At 43.3% G+C, this 16,174-nt stretch overlaps 2 protein-coding genes across 2 annotated transcripts in view; one reads left to right on the top strand and one right to left on the bottom strand.

The window, feature by feature from the left end:
* Window positions 1–4,473, top strand: part of tnksa (tankyrase, TRF1-interacting ankyrin-related ADP-ribose polymerase a) — a 107,301-nt gene extending 102,828 nt beyond the window's left edge. Inside the window, exons 25-27 of the mRNA XM_062553923.1 lie at window positions 611–797; window positions 1,537–1,693; window positions 2,047–4,473. Coding sequence (XP_062409907.1) covers window positions 611–797; window positions 1,537–1,693; window positions 2,047–2,133 — 431 coding nt within the window. The 3' untranslated portion in view covers window positions 2,134–4,473. The remainder of the gene's footprint in view (window positions 1–610; window positions 798–1,536; window positions 1,694–2,046) is intronic.
* A 3,328-nt stretch (window positions 4,474–7,801) lies between these two features.
* On the bottom strand, window positions 7,802–14,602 carry dusp4 (dual specificity phosphatase 4). Its single transcript, XM_062554496.1, has 4 exons — window positions 14,070–14,602; window positions 13,024–13,154; window positions 12,038–12,257; window positions 7,802–10,524 (listed from the first exon to the last, which is right to left on the bottom strand). The coding sequence occupies exons 1-4, from the start codon at window positions 14,524–14,526 to the stop codon at window positions 10,124–10,126; spliced, it is 1,209 nt and encodes a 402-aa protein (XP_062410480.1). The 5' UTR covers window positions 14,527–14,602; the 3' UTR covers window positions 7,802–10,123.
* Between the last annotated feature and the right edge of the window lie 1,572 nt (window positions 14,603–16,174).

Below are 16,174 nucleotides of genomic sequence, written 5' to 3' on the forward strand. Positions count from 1 at the left end.
ACCCAACACAATGCCTCTTCTCTCATCATACCCCCCTCCTGTGGTCAATCGCTGCCACGTAGCCCTGGCGTCAGAGAAGACTAATGACGACTGTCCAGCCCTCAGTGAGCGTGACGAATGGAACACAGTGACCTCACGCGCCTTTCGGCCACTCTCTTACATGACCAATGAAGAGCGCGATCAATAGCCGGTTAGAGGACGACGGGTGGACTGACGGCGCGCTCGACGCGGGCCACATTATCATGCCTCATGAACGTTCGATCGCTCATAATAACGTTAGCACGGGCGCAGCGCCAGGATTTGCATTTAATGTAATTAGAGAGGCCTTAAAATTAAATGAGTCGGGAGTAATTTGCACGGCGGCGGCGGAGGAGGAAATTATGGTATGTGTGCGCGTTCCGCGTGCGATGTAATGCGAACATGCCAAGCATGGGTGGCACTGTTTATGCCTCATAGGTTTCCATTGTACAGCCATTAGGGACAGGCTGTGTGTGCATAGCTATGTTCAGGTTTTCCTCCGTTGGTTTTAATGTTTGTTATGTCTTTTTTCCCTTTCCCCCTTTTCCCTTCTCTCTTTGTGTCATCCACTCGGTCCTTGTTCTCTTGACAGGCTCTCCGTTCATCAACGCCATCATCCACAAGGGCTTCGATGAGAGGCACGCCTACATCGGCGGCATGTTCGGCGCCGGCATCTACTTTGCCGAGAACTCGTCCAAGAGCAATCAGTACGTGTACGGCATCGGGGGCGGCACGGGTTGCCCCACCCACAAAGACCGCTCCTGTTACATTTGCCACAGGTAAGAAGGGGTGAAGGGGAAGGCAAGGGCAGGGGAGAAGAAGTGGATGTTGGTGGATGTGGATGTGGATGTGAATGTGGATGTGGATGAGTAGACTTTTTTTTAGAAATTTGGCAACGTTTTGAGTTCCAAAGGTGGTTCATAGACGCCCAACCTCTCCAACTTGCAGGCAAGTAGTTATGTCAGTGGCCACAGATTAATTGATACAGGACGGCGGTAAGGCAAGCAGTACAAGAACTGTAAAAGATGGATAAAATTGAAAAATAATGAAAATGAAATTGTAAAGACCTGTAAAAATAGATAAAATTGAAAAAGAACATAAATAACTGTAAAAGTAACATAAAATTAAGTGATAGTGAAATAAAATTAAATGCATACAATAAAAGCATACAAAAGTAGGGATTTTACATAGTAATAAATAGTACTAAAGTGGACATTTAAAATGACTGCTCTCTGTGTTTAGTAGCCTAATAGCCGAAGGAATGACTCCACAGCCAGGATTCACTGCCAGCAAAGTGGACAGCTGGCTGTGTTATAAAGCGTTGTTGTGCATGTTTTACCCCAAACGTTGCCTTCAGATCAATCCCACATGCTTGTGACTGCACACATGACTAAATATGATGTCACTGTCCTCAGACAGTTCATACTGTAGTATTGTATACCAGACTTAACATTTATAAAAGGGAGCTTCTGTAACTGAAGGGCCTGACTTCACGCTCTCTCTCCTCTCTTAATGCAGACAAATGCTGTTCTGCCGGGTCACACTGGGCAAGTCCTTCCTCCAGTTCAGTGCCATGAAGATGGCCCACGCACCCCCCGGCCATCACTCGGTCATCGGGAGGCCCAGCGTCAATGGTCTGGCCTACGCCGAGTACGTCATCTACCGGGGAGAGCAGGTGAGCGACGGCCTCATTTACAGACAAACAGACAAACATGGAGACAGAGTCTCACAGTAGCTCCACTGGTAGAGTGACACTGTCAACATTGACCTTGGCCTGAATGGCCTCTCCTGACTGAGGAAAATTTGTATTGGGAAATATATATTTGTAGGTTAGTTTTTTAGTTCTTACGAAAACGTTTTTCTTTTGGATTTAGTCTTCAGGTACTTAACTGCACATGTAATATGACTGAAGATTTAAAAAAAAAAAAAAAAAAACAGTCTACTTTGTGTACATTAGTGCAGGTGTTTGTTGAAGGTGCTATCTCTGGTTCAGCCTCTAACCACTGTGCCCTCTGGACTCTACTGCAGGCATACCCAGAGTACCTGATCACATACCAGATCCTGAAGCCGGAGAGTACAACGCCACCGACAGCCGCTGGGGAGCAGAAGTCCTAGTGCCCGTCCTCCTCTCCCTCCTGTTCTCCCCCCCCACGACCCCCACCCCCCGCTCAGGCCTCATGGAGGCCAGTTAGACTGTTACCCAGCACCCCCCGCCCCCCCTACTTCACAAGCATTCTGGCCTATATTGTTGCCTCACCAAGCTCACACATACACACACACACACACTCTCATTCTCACCAGTTCTCTAGGGATAGTTCCCGTCATCCTCTTGATTTTTTTTTTTTTTTTTTTTTTAAATTACATTTCAGAAACACTCATCACACGTGTAATGCTAATGCTCTCTTTCCCTGGACTGATGTTTTTATTTATCAAGTGGATGTTTTATTTTTATTTTTATTTTTTTTCCCTTGGTGAGTTTGTTTACATGAAAGTGTTGCCTTCACCAGCCAAGCTCTCCCAATCCTCCCCACAGCTTACTCCGATTGGCCAATTCAGTGTTCCTAAGAGAGTGCCCCCCTTCTCTCCAACATGCCTTGCCCTTTAGGGTCATAGGTCGGAGTTGGGGGGTGTAGCGGGGTAGTTCTTGGGGTCGGAGGGGGCAAGGAGGAAGGGTTTGTTTGGTTGGAGCAGCTTCAAAGGCTGCTGGAGTCTCTGCAGGATCTCTTTGAATGAGAAAGGAAGATGAGACAACCAAGTAACCTCTGCCCAGCCCAACTTCAAATACGTCAAAACTCCATCAGAGCCTAAAAACTAGGTCATCCCACCCTCACTATTAAACATGCATCATGATGTCAGCCACTTGTAAATCATGACTGATATGTCTTTGTTCAATTACTGTCACCAATTTGTTTTTTTCAAAGAAAACTCTTAGACACACTAACATATGGACCATGGCATCATGTAATCAACAGGGGACCCAGTTGCTCAGTTTTACCTATTTTGTTGCCTCTCTTCTCCTCTGTGATGTCCAGTGAACCTTTGTGAACCTCGACTCGTGTTGTAACTTGTTTTTTCCCCCTTTCCTAATGAATTGTACTGAAAGCCTTAGATGGGGTTCCCAATGGCTCACAGAGAGAAGATGTCTGATAGACGTGTGTATATTTACTAGAGGGGGTCTGAAGAATCAAGCTTTGAATTGTATATTATTATTTTTTTTTTCTTTCTTTCTTTTGCACAGGATTTAAAACCTAAAAAGAACATCTGAACTTTTCATAACCCATAACTGGTTCACCTTGACCCATTTTGCTCACCTTTGTAAAAGAATTTGCACTTTCAGATGGGAATGATTTAATATCATTCAATAATCATTTTTAAAGTTAACCTTTTGAGAGAGATAGAGAAAAGAAAATACATTAATTATCCAGTTATGTGTACAGGTCGTGATAATGGACTAAGGCCTTTCTTAAGAAGCTTTGGATGTTGTTTCCCTAATGAAGAGAGTGGGTTTTTATTAGTACTGTAAGTAATAACAGCGGTTTCCTTTGTAATTTTCATTCATTATTTTTTTTTCTCTCTTCTGAAGGAAACCGTGCGGGTGGTTGAACTTTTTGGTTTCCTCTTTATTGTTTTTAAATTGGATTTGTTCACATAAAGGAGATGATTTGTCTCTGCCTCAGTCATTCCAGCGCAGATACTCTGGAGTAAAGGTGATATACTGACAGGTTTTTGTTTTTCTGGAGTTAACTTCGATAATGTTGAAACACTACTGATACAACAGCAGCTCAGTCCTCAGAGGAACGCCGCGCTGAACTGTGGAAATCGAGAGGAGACCCAAGGGGATGAGAGGAGGTCACTGGCCTGAAGCTCAACACCCTTCTTCCAAGCAGGCCAATGGTGGTGGCACTAAAGCTCTGTCTGTTCTGTTTAAACTTGTTTTTGTTTAGGTGGGGTGAAAGGGTGTCTCGGTTTCGTGTCACTTTAGGTGTTTTATCCCAGTGTCATTGCCACACGTTGCCACACTTTGACGCATTTGTACAGGCAAACATTTGTTCCTCCCACCGTTCCTGCTCAACTCTGTTGAACATTCCCTCCCTTACCCCTGGCGCTCAGGTCCCAGAATGCTCTTCTCTTCACAGCTCGGGGAGCACAGACGACCCCAGGGTCGTTGCAGGGCCTCTTAAATTGTCGACATCAACGGAGGTTCTCGATTGCACCTCCCTTCTCCCCGCTCCTCTCCTCCCCTCCACCACAAGGAGAGAGAATTAATCTCCTCCGCCTTCCACCGAACTGCTATTTTTTCTCTTTCTTGTGTTTATTTGCATTTTTTCTTTATTTTTTTTCTGTGTACTACATACTGATTGTGGTCCATTTGCCACATACACACAAAGACATAAACCTGATAAACACTCCAGTAATGTAAATCAGTCTTAATAAAGTACAGATGTCTCATGGAAACGGCGTCCTCCTTTTTTTCTCTCAAAGGTCAAATAGAACAAAATAACTGGGTGTTTTCAGAGCCCCTTTAGGGAGAGCCGGTCCACTTCCTATTAACTCCATTGTACCTGCATTGTACCTGCAGTTCCAGTTGCAGTTCCACTAGGGGCGATCACGAGCAAGTGATCAAACAATGGGGGTCTATGGGGCTAGACGGCTAAATTGGTCTGTTTCACCTGACTGTCATTAAAAAGTGTTTAAGAGTTTAGTTTCGGCAAGCTCATATGGGTTATAGGTCGAAAGTTGAATTAACAATTACTTATGGCCCTTTGGTTTTTCACAGGCTTGGTCGTTGTTGCCCATAACACACTAGCACCCTGCTAATGAATGACGTCATTGACACGTTTGAAAGGCTTTTTAGAGCAATTAAGGGACTTAAAAAATCTAATATTCAACTGTGTGTATTTTCCTTGACCCCCCTTTCACATGCAATATTCCGATTTCTACACAAAAAAATATATCCAGAGAAAAGGGGATTTTAGGAGAAACTCCATTCACATCCATTCATTCTCCACTTGCTCGCGATCGCCCTCTAGTTGCAGTACCATGCGGAAGTATTCAGCGAGTGGTCCTTCTCCCCTTATTAGACATTCTCTGGTGTTTTTTTTACCTGATGGTAAATAATAAATGACACCATATGCCATGTTGCTTGGGCTTAGTGGAAACCCATGGCAGGCCTTGAATTTCTTTAAACTCAGTGAGTCAAATAAATTGTCTAGTAGGCCTATAGACCCCTGCTGAGCCTACGTCACTTCGTTCGCTGGCGGCAAAACAACCATCAACTGCCATCAGCGACAACACTAAACTCATCCGATATGTCATTGTATTGTAAATCTTAGACATGACCATTTGGGACATAGTTATATATCCAATGATCTATACACCCGCCACTTCTCCTTACTGTATACGCTCGGTTTTTCAATAACGTAATTATAAATATCTGCCATTCAACGGAGGGCAATCTTGCTACGTCTTCTTTCCATTCACTTAGAATGGGGATCTGTCAGAATGATCCCACCTGATAACGTACGTTTTTTCAAAGTTTTTTCAAATAATCCTCCCAATCCCGTACACTGAGTGTATGTACATACTGTTTTATATCGTTTGCCATTTCATCAAAGGTTAATTACGGACTAATTTTAGCCGCATTACTAGTGCTTTTCAATGGCCGTCTAACTTTTCTGCCGCCACTGACGTCACGCCACTCCGAATGTTTATCCGTTGTGAAGGGGTCTATAGCCTTTAACCTTTGATAAGGCCTACCTGTCGATTTGCTTTGATGACGAAGCTTCCTGTTCAAACGACCATTTAAAGTCCTGTGGACAAATTTGACCCTAAATAAACAGCGTAGGTTATTTTTGATAGATTAAAGGCAGGCTTGTTCTGTCCCATCCAATAGAGGCCTATGACAGTGTTTGCTCCTCCACCCAGTTTCCACGATTTTGCTCTTAAAATTATGATAAAATACATATTGGGGAGAATTCGATTATCATCTTTGTTTAAATACTCATCAAAGGGAAAAACTTTTAGTCGACGAATTCAGCTGCCCACCCACATGAACGGCTATGTGCAACGTTTAGCCATTTCTCAGCCAGCGTTGTTGAGAGATTGTGAAGATGGCGCGCGCAATGTTGAGGGACCACAGGTAGCACGCACCGGTTGACATACCCAGAGAAGGATGTATGAAGCATGATGAAGGTATGTGATAGGCCAGATAGAAGCCTATACCCATTTCACTCCTGACTACAACTGTTGTTCTTTCAATGACTATCTATCCTATCCACGTAGGAAGAACAGTAGCCTAGCCAGACTAAAGGAATAACAGCCCCAACATCGGGAGAACCATAGCGTCAACTCGGTCTCACGGTGGCGTGCTTGACCCCTTGCTGCAGCCATTCCTATTAGCCAGCAGCCTGTGTCAAACTGAGCGGAAATTAGCCTTGGACTAACTTAACTTACTCCTAACTTCGGGAATCTGGTTACTCAGATCGACCAGGAGAACAAGGTGAGACGATGGGTGTGAGAGTGACTCGTTTAATTGATCTGTCCACTCCTGACTCATCATTTGCCCCAATATTGAAAATGCCCTTGCCTCCAGTGCGATTCCTAATTGGTATGAGACGTGGCCTACATGCTATTATTAATGCCTATTGTCTGAAGAAGCTGTTTGCTTGAGGTTAAGTTGGCTCTTCTTCTAAACAGTTTCAGCAATATCAAGTATATAACTGAAATGTCAATCAATACTGGAGAAAAAGTTCGGCGACAGCCCGAGGTCTGAAGGACAGAAGCGTCTCTCTATGCAGGTAATCTTGTCGGCCACATGGTGGCGGTGTTGATTTACAGTTTTGCATTGCTTTAATTATGGTCTCAAATAAATTTTTGCGTTAGGCCTATGCTGTTATTACCAGCCAAATATTTTGTTTGGGAATGGTAAAACGTTCCACAATATGATGCTTTCATTAATGCGAATAAATTATTTGAATCACAAAAATAGCCTAGGCCTACCTAGATTTTTATATTATTATTATTATTATTATTATTATTATTAAGGTAGCTGTAACAGCACAGTTTTGGTAGGCCTGCGTTGGTAAACGTGATCATTTTTCCTTTGGAAATTTGCCATTTTCACCATTGGTTAACTGGTCAAGTAAATTGTAATTTTGAAGCAATTGGGTCTTGTTCCTTTTCTATTCCGAATGGAATTACTAAACTTAGTTGAATAAAACGCTTATTAATGAGCTACTGAACGGATAGGTTGAAAGATAATGTTTATATTGAAAAAAAAAAAGTAAGGACAATCACAGAGTGACCAAGTCCTCAGCACAGTGTTTCTCTTCCGAGGCCTCACACCCTGCTTTCTCTTCATCTGTGCTTTAGGGCTAGTCTGTTTTAGATATAGATGCTAGATTTATCTTTCGTGAAAGCTATATTCAAATGGGTGCAGGTGTTTTTATATTGTATATTGTTATTGTTATATTTTATATATTGTATATATTCTTAAATTCTCAAAATGTATAGCTTCTCTAACAAAATGTTCCTGAATTTAAATTGAGTGTAAACATAATTCATCTGACTAAATCTAGTAGGCTAACTGAAAAGGTTCTTCTTAATCCACTGAAATGTTCTTTTTAAAGATTTAGCAGCATTATTTATAATGTCACAATTATAGATTGTGTATTGCTTAACATAGGCCTATTATTATTGGTATGGGGGTATTATTATAGATATTGGTTGTTTTTTGGAACTTCAGTTGTCATTGCAACTTCAATAATTGATGCCACACACAGTCTTAAGAACATTGTTGTATTTAACAATGAATCTGCAGAAATAAATAAAATGTACATACCATACATCAAAACAAGAGGAATTCTCTACAAATCCAACCTTTCTCAAATGATATTGCCTTAGAGAGTCAATAACATTTCAATTAACAGATAAAAAGTATTGCATTCTTCAGTGATTGTTGACAAAATGTACACATTTTCATTTTCATTGACCTACTCTAAACAGTATAACGGATGAGCATTAGAAATATCAGATACCACCTATTCCAATGTGCAAAAAAAAAAAAAAAAAATCAAAACAAAATATATCACAATATTGCATCACTTAAAAGTGCTCTATAAAAGGTGCCCACATTCTCTAAACCAAATGAAAGCTGAGTCTCATACCCCCCCCACCCCTCAAGAGCCAGGGTGGTAAGGTTTGTAAAAATGATGACAACATAATTTGGCTAGTATTTTAAAGGCAGATAGTATGATTGAAATGCAATTTTTTTTTCATGGAGCCGTGAGTCTAAATTCACTGTCGTCTTACAAAAAATGGTTTCTGGATGATAACAAAATCTCAGAGTCTCTTCTCAGAGTTACAGTGTATTTGGGTTATGGTGATTGTGTTCTACAGGTCATGTTGACTCTTATCAATTGAGCATGGTTACCAATCTTGCTCCTCTTCCAAGGTTGTCTACGGTGGTTACATTGATAACTCGACATCGTGCTTCCCTACCTCTCTTCTTGACAGAGCAATCAAATGGTGAAACACCACAGTGTGCGCAGACTCAGGAGAACATTCCTATATATTTTTGAGAACTCCACAGTCATCAATAAGGCATAAAGCTGAAATAACTTCTGAGCTTTTTTGCGTATAAATTAGCAAGGAACAAAAAAAAATCATAAGTTAAACAAAGAGATGTGAAAAATGAGGGAGGTGAATAACACACACTCACACACACCATCAAGACAAAAAAGAGAAACTCATGGAGGAAAAAAAAAACAAACAACACTGCAGTGCTTTGGTGGCAACTGGGAAGAAAGAAGAAAACATTATTGCTCTACTCAATGAGGAAACAGACACGGAGCCTAGCGTCTCTATTGCAGTTTAAATGCAGTGTCTCAAGATCGGTCCATGGATCCATATGTGTACAATGGCAAAGGGAGGGAAAAAAATTAAAAAGGGCAGGGATGATCCAAAAAAAGCGCTCTAAACAAACAAACAAACAAACAAACAAAAAAATAAACAAACAGAAAAGTCTTTCTAGTACCTTCTGGGTTCAAGGCACAGCCAAAAAACGTATCGTATAGTAGCACACTCGACCGTGAACTAAAAGTCCTGTTGGAAATTTGTCAGGACTAACTGACACGGCAAAGTGAGATTGGGACGGCCATATTGTTTTCGAGCGTCACTGCCACTGAGAAACCCGACTCTTCGTCATCTTCATCACCCTCTTCTCCTGTGCTCCAACGTTTAAGTGTGACAATGAATGAGCTTATAGTAAAGGATTCTCTGATGCAGTCCCACCCGGTGGAAACAACTGTGTGTGAGAGCGTGTATGTCTATGTGTGTGTGTATGTGTGTGTGTGTGTGTGTGTGTGTGAGGGGAGATGGAGAGCGGTTGGAAACAGGAAGCCCAGAGAGCAAGGTGCAGCGCCTGTCAGAGCTGAGGGGGCCTCCTGGACTGCCTCAGGAAGTCAAGAGTACTGCTGGGTTTACACTGAGGATTAATGTCCTCACACTCGTTTCTCCTCTTTCCCTCCATCCCTCCTTCTCTCTCTCTCTCTCTCTCTCTCTCTCTCTCTCTCTCTCACTCTCTTGTTTTCACTCACTCTCCTCTCACCAAGCAGCAGTATCAGTGTCAGAGTTCGGAAGCCACCATAGGAAATGAGAGCTAGGCCCGTCGGGCTGCGATGTGATTCATGACTGTTAATGTTCAAACGTGTCCGTCCTCGGAAGTCCGGTCCAGTGTATAAAACGCTGCGGCGGTGGCAGCCAGCCGGAGCAGGTTTCTGCAGCTGGGGTTTCAGGTGTGTGTGTGTGTGTGGGGGGGGGTGGGGGGGTGCAGCGGACGAGAGCTCGTCTTTCGACTGCTCCGCCTCCTAGCAGATCTGTGTCCAGGTTATACGTGACAATTGTGAGGCCAGAAACAAACAGAAAAAAATTGCCCCTACAACACACAATCTGCATCAACCCCCCGCCCTCACACCAGTCTGTCCTCTTGGGACAACCTCAACCAGCAGAGCGCAGAAACCCATCCCAGCCTTGGGCGGTTAAAAAAACAAAGCAAGTCTCTGTTGTGCAAGTGGGTCTCTTAAGGCCACGGCCTGGGCTCCATGTATCAGCAGCTGGGCGACGTGGTGATGGGGTTCTGCAGGTAGGAGAGGCTGCTGGGCTGCCCGTGCCCGTGGCCCGCCGCCGCCACCACCGACACCGGGAAGCTGAAGATGTACGTGGGCGAGGGGGGCACCGAGGAAGACTTGGAGCCCAGCGTGGTGGCGCCGGGGCTGGCCGCCTCGGCCGCGCAGCTGGTGGCCAGGACCTGCGACTCGAACTGCAGCAGCTGCCCCATGAAGCTGAAGTTGGGCGAGATGATGCTGCGCCGCTGCTTGACGAACTCGAAGGCATCGTCCAGCCGCACGCGCTTCTTCATCATCAGGTACGCCAGGCAGATGGTGGCCGAGCGCGAGATGCCCGCGTGACAGTGCACCAGCACGCGCCCGTTGGAGTCCTTCACCGAGTCTGCGGGCAGAGAGAGGAGGGAGATGCAGGTTAGACTCACGTTCAATATTTACACATTACTGGTAGATCATGCTATGTAACGTGGTATGTACTGTAACCCCTGCTGCCACTGAGAAAGAATACTAAAAGGTAATAAGAATGATTTTGGAGACCGGCCATCTTTCTTGTTCTCGATCCTGGTGTGAATATATATTGAGGGTGTCGAAAAATGTTTTTTTTTTTACAAAACTGCACTTAATCCGAAATTAAAACTTGGGGATGGGGTTATACCACTGTAATGACTATCTAAATGGATCACTTGCATGTGAATCAATGAATACATTTCATTGAATCAATGAATACATTTCCTTTCTTCAGCATAACTAATTTACTGGCACATGCTGTCCCCTACACCACCTCAGCCAAACAGTCAAATAGACAAACGCCTCTAATGAATTCCAGATATACCCCTTGGCCTCTTGGCCACTGAATCACATAAACATGGCCACCCTGTCGAGACTAATGACCCGGTAATTAAAAGTAAGACAAGAACTGGGCGGCGGTAACAAAGATGACTATGCAGGGCTTGAGCGGCGGTCTCCGGCAGCTGTCTGCTCCGCTCCCACTGTGAGCGAGGAGGCTGCGGTGAGCCCTGTCAGTGTTTTCTCAGCTGTTCAGTGGACTGTCTGCATGAGCCTCGCTCTTAATTACACGTGGATTAGTGTTCTGTGCCCATATTCAAACGCACGCACAAGCACACACTGATCTACGTTAGCCCCAATACCAAGCACCCAAGAACTGAGGATGAGTCAGACACTGGTCCCTCAGCTCCACTCTGACGCAGGCACACACACACACACACACACACACACACACACACACACACACACACACACCTAAAGATACTCTAGAATGCGGCAAGCCCATTGGAGGGTTGTGCATCTCTGCAGCTGCTCTGATGAGGATGTTTGGATAGAGAGAGAGAGAGAGAGAGAGAGAGCGGTGGCACTGATTTGGTCTACAGAAATGGCATCTAAAGAATTCCCCACCCCACCCCTTTCCTTATGGAAATCCCTACCAGTAGGGAGACCCCATACTGTTGCCTCCACCCACGCCCCAGAACCCCCCTTCCCTAACGCAGCCTCAAAGCATCCCCTTCCTATTCACTCTCTTCCGTCCACGACAACACACCCAACATTTCGCATCTTAGGAATCTCTTTGCAGTCAAATCTGGATCTCTGAATGAGAATCTGAATGAGTGGCCCATGCAGTTACTCTGGGTGGATTTTCTATTTATTTCCAATATATCTAACGAGGTAGATTTTATCATTTAAAAAGAGTAGCCTACCGCACGCACATCCAAAAAGATTTTATAATTTAACCATCACTTCTCATTCTATACAAATACTACAATAATTATGCATTTTCACACAGGCAGATGAGTGTGTATATATAAATAGACAGAAATAAAATATTTATGGTGTCAGCCTGAGGGAAATGTTTTATGATATTACAACGTAATTATGGAACTTACCAATAAACTCAATGGCTTCAATAAACCATGAGCTGATGTCCTCTTTATGGTTGTCCTCGACGGGAATGCACTTGTACTGGTATATGCCCTCAAAATGATTGGGACAGTTCGACGATACATTCAGTAGAGCAGAAATCCCCATGCCGTCCAACATATCCTTCTTGGAAGCGTGTAACGCACTGCCGAGAAACAGAAACGGCAGGATTTCCACTGGACCACCCTAAGCAAACAAAGGAACAAACGCAGCAGATGAGAAAAGAGCTTGCTGTCGCGTTTTTATCATGGGTAAATACAATATGCAATAATAATGTGTATTCAAGGACTATCATTTAGAGAATCTCTATAAATAAACACAGACGGTTGACTCAGGTGTGTTTGATGAGTAAAACAAAATGTCTAAGTCGAGTGCGGCCTACGGCTCAGTAAACAGGTATGGGTCGCCAGGCCAACTGTCACAGCGGATGTGGATGTCTATTGTGTTAATCTCTTTCTCTATGCACCCACCCACATATGCAATTAAAACCATGCGTCCTACATTCTCTGTGAGGTTATAGGACAGGCAGCATTGAAAAATCAGCCATGCTAGACGTCAAATTTAATTCACAGAGAAAGGCTGATGGTTTAGGGAGAACTAACTGTATCACTGCAACTTACAATGTTGTAATCCACCTAGTCATTTTTACTTAATTTGACGAAAATTGTATTATTTTGCTGTTTGTCTTTCCATTGATCAGGCCAGGGCGTATTGATTCTGGACGGTTATGTCACTGCTTCCTAGTCTTAACGACAGGAAATGATCGATTATGTAAAACAGCCGTGAGTGTATCCGTCACATCACACCCCCTCGGCAGCGGTCAGAGAGTGCTTTTTATCAAACCGGAAAACTGTGCATAGCAGGATGTCAGGGGGGGCTTTTGACATAACACAATGCAGGGCTTCCAGCTGACCAATAGGCCTACCCATCGAAACAAATAATCGCCCGTTACCTGGTCGTGCTGAGGGGTTCCACAGGAGGTAAAGCTGGAGTCTATGACAGACAGAGGGGTGGTTGACGACGGCAATGATTTGGTTTTTAAACAAAAGTCAGGATACTGAGAGAAGAATCTGTCGAAGCCTCCTGTGGGGGGAAAAACAGAAGGGATTATCAACAATGTTTTTTATTTTTATTATTCTGCATAAAATAGGCCTACCTATTATTTTCTGAAATATAAAGCTGTGCAAAATCAAAATGTGAGCCACAAATGCAAATGTTGAACTAGGCCCGTATTTTATGAATGTTCTCCAGAAAACATTTAACAAAAGAGCACGCTTACGCATTACAAGCTAACTGCAAGCCTGTGCATTTTGCAATACATATATATATATATATATATATATATATATATATATAGTCTATAACTATAATGATAATGATATATAACGTTTAGATAAATATTAAAAAAAAAAAAAAAAAACATAGCTCTCTCGGCAACAATAATGCGCATGGACTCATTACGCATGGGTTTTCAAAGAATTGGCATGTGGTTGCCCTGTCATTGCAAATGTAATAATATGGGTTTACATGTTTGGACTAGATAGTTTTCATCATTAAACTTATACAGGTTACAGATTAGGGAAATAAAATGGACTAAGCTTTGATGCTGCAGCTTGCAGTAGCCTACATTCCCGTCCACCGTGTTATGATTATCGGGATGACATCATACCAACATGCGTTGTTTGGGAGTACCCTATTTGAGTAGGCAGCTTCCCTCTCAAGCGCCACTCTATAGTCAGTGTTTACAGGTTTGTCCATTAAGATTAATATTGAGAAATAAGAATGAGGAATCATGTTTGTGTCCAAACGTAATAACGGCAGGCGGTGATTACAGCATACATTGGGAACACTCGCTATTGTCAGATGCTGTGCTGATAGTGTCGACTCTCGTGTCAGTAGCCTATTAATACGCAGCAGACATTTTAATGGCGACTTGGACGTTACAATAATGTCGCCCTGGACACCCTGACAGATTTATTTGAATAGACTGTTCGTTACCTTTAAGGAGATATGCTTCAGTTCCGAAGGTGTCCCTGTATATCGCATTAAGCACTAGTGTGATTGTGCTGTCTTCTTTTATTGTGTCCGCGTCCGGTGTCCTCTCGTCGTACAAAATAACTGCAGAATACAGTCCCGATTTTAATCTGCCTCGGGCTTCCTCGTCCCCCGACAGAATTTGGTCCAAACTAACCGATCCCTTTGCCCGTCTTCGTACGATTGTGTTACAGCGAATGTTTACTGCGCTTCGGATATGTCCGGCGCTGTATGCCAGAAAAGATCTGCAGTCCAATACCAGACATTTTGCGCTGTCGTCCTTCAGCAACCTTTTCAAAACGCTGCACTCCATTTCGCGAAGTTCATCCATGGTAACCATTTTTTCTCTTCGGGCTACCACACAAAGCTGAATTTGGGATAGTCCGTTGAAAACACACGGCGAATGCAAGCAGACAGTCATAAATCCAAAGCAGCTCCCGTGTAAGTTAATGTTGCTCTGTACCCTCCTGAGAGCATTAGCCTACTATCACGGCCAGTTTACCTCTTTCCGTTTTATGAATGAGGCTCAGACGCCCGCTCCATAAAAGGGTGGCGCGTCACAATGAAGGTGACGTCATCTACTAGCACCATTCATTAACTGTTCTTTCTTTTCTCCTCATTCATAAAAAGTCAACGATCAATGAGTCGTCCATACAGAGTCAACCTGAAGTCGATAGCCGAAAACGTCTTTTGCTATTCATTGACAGGAGACTTTGGTATAATTATCTTAGGCTACTTTGCAAACGACAGACCTCGACGATTTCGCTTTGTTTTCTTTTAGTCTACACTTGCCTAGGCTACCTGTTCGTAATTCTTTAGTAGGCTACGGCCTAATCCTTAGCTAGCCATGTCTTTCTCTCGACTGCAATATATTAAAAAGAAGATCGTAGCGTCAGTGGTGTATTCCATCCGCACACAGTCCGTTAAATTATGCCTCTATGCTGCTCCCCCTCCTGCAGCCGCTTCTCACTGCTGCTCCATTTTTTTTCAGACGCGCTTCAATGGTGCCTTTTACATGACAACGGAACAGTGAAACTAATCAGTGAGGTTTTGCAATGTTGCCGACCCACGCAGATGTATTCTATCCCACGTCTGGATTCGAACACCGTTCGTGTTCTACAGTTAATTATTGAAACTGTGATCAATTCATTAAGTTAGGGCATGGTAGCCTTCTGCCATTTCTACGCACTCATCTGTAAATCTGTAGTTGTCTTTATTTTTTTTTTTATCACACTCAACGCGGCAAGAGTGGTTGGAGTTTTTCTATTAGATTACCAGCATGTTTCGTTGTGCACATGAATGTACATTGGGTTGGCTACGCATGGGTGTCACATTGAAGTATAACAGCATGTAGGTATTCTTAGAGAGTTGGAACACATTTAAACATATAGGCCTAGGATGAAGGATATAGAAAATGGAATTTTCGTTATCTTGCATTCTGCCCATAATGCATTATCTCATTCTGGGAATGAAAACGTTTCATTGAAAGAAGTAAAGCACATGTCTAGATTATCACTGAGAAATGCCTTCCTGTGATAAAGACAACATCAGGGATTGAGATTAGATCACTTTCACACAGTCAGACAGCCCTGTTTACACTAACAGAGACAGGGAGACTCACACATTTAAGTGTCACACATTTACACAGACCGTTGTCACTCATCCTGTAGACGGATCTATTTAATTATCCCAATAACTGTGAAGCATCCCTGATAAGGAACTAAACAGACAGGAAATGTGTCAGCGCTACCCCCCACTATACCACCACCGCTGCCACCACCGCTGCCACCACCAAATGGCTGGTGGAAAGTGTGAGCTGTGCCTGTGAAAACTTAATTTAAGTGTCTAATTGGAGAATATGCTGTGTTCTCTGAGGATTATGCCGGTTGGGCCAAATCCACTCTGATTGTGTTTACTGTCATCTCAGGCGTCAGTCAGTACGTTTCTATGTGATGACCTTTTTTTATGGGCAAAAATTCATTGTCATTGAGATCATGCATTGTCAAAATCAATGCCCATACCAGCCTGCCTGACCCATTGTCATGCAGTTCATGTCTTGACCTGTTCCA

This window comes from Sardina pilchardus, chromosome 14, assembly GCF_963854185.1.
Source record: "Sardina pilchardus chromosome 14, fSarPil1.1, whole genome shotgun sequence".
Classification (NCBI taxonomy): Eukaryota; Metazoa; Chordata; class Actinopteri; order Clupeiformes; family Clupeidae; genus Sardina; species Sardina pilchardus.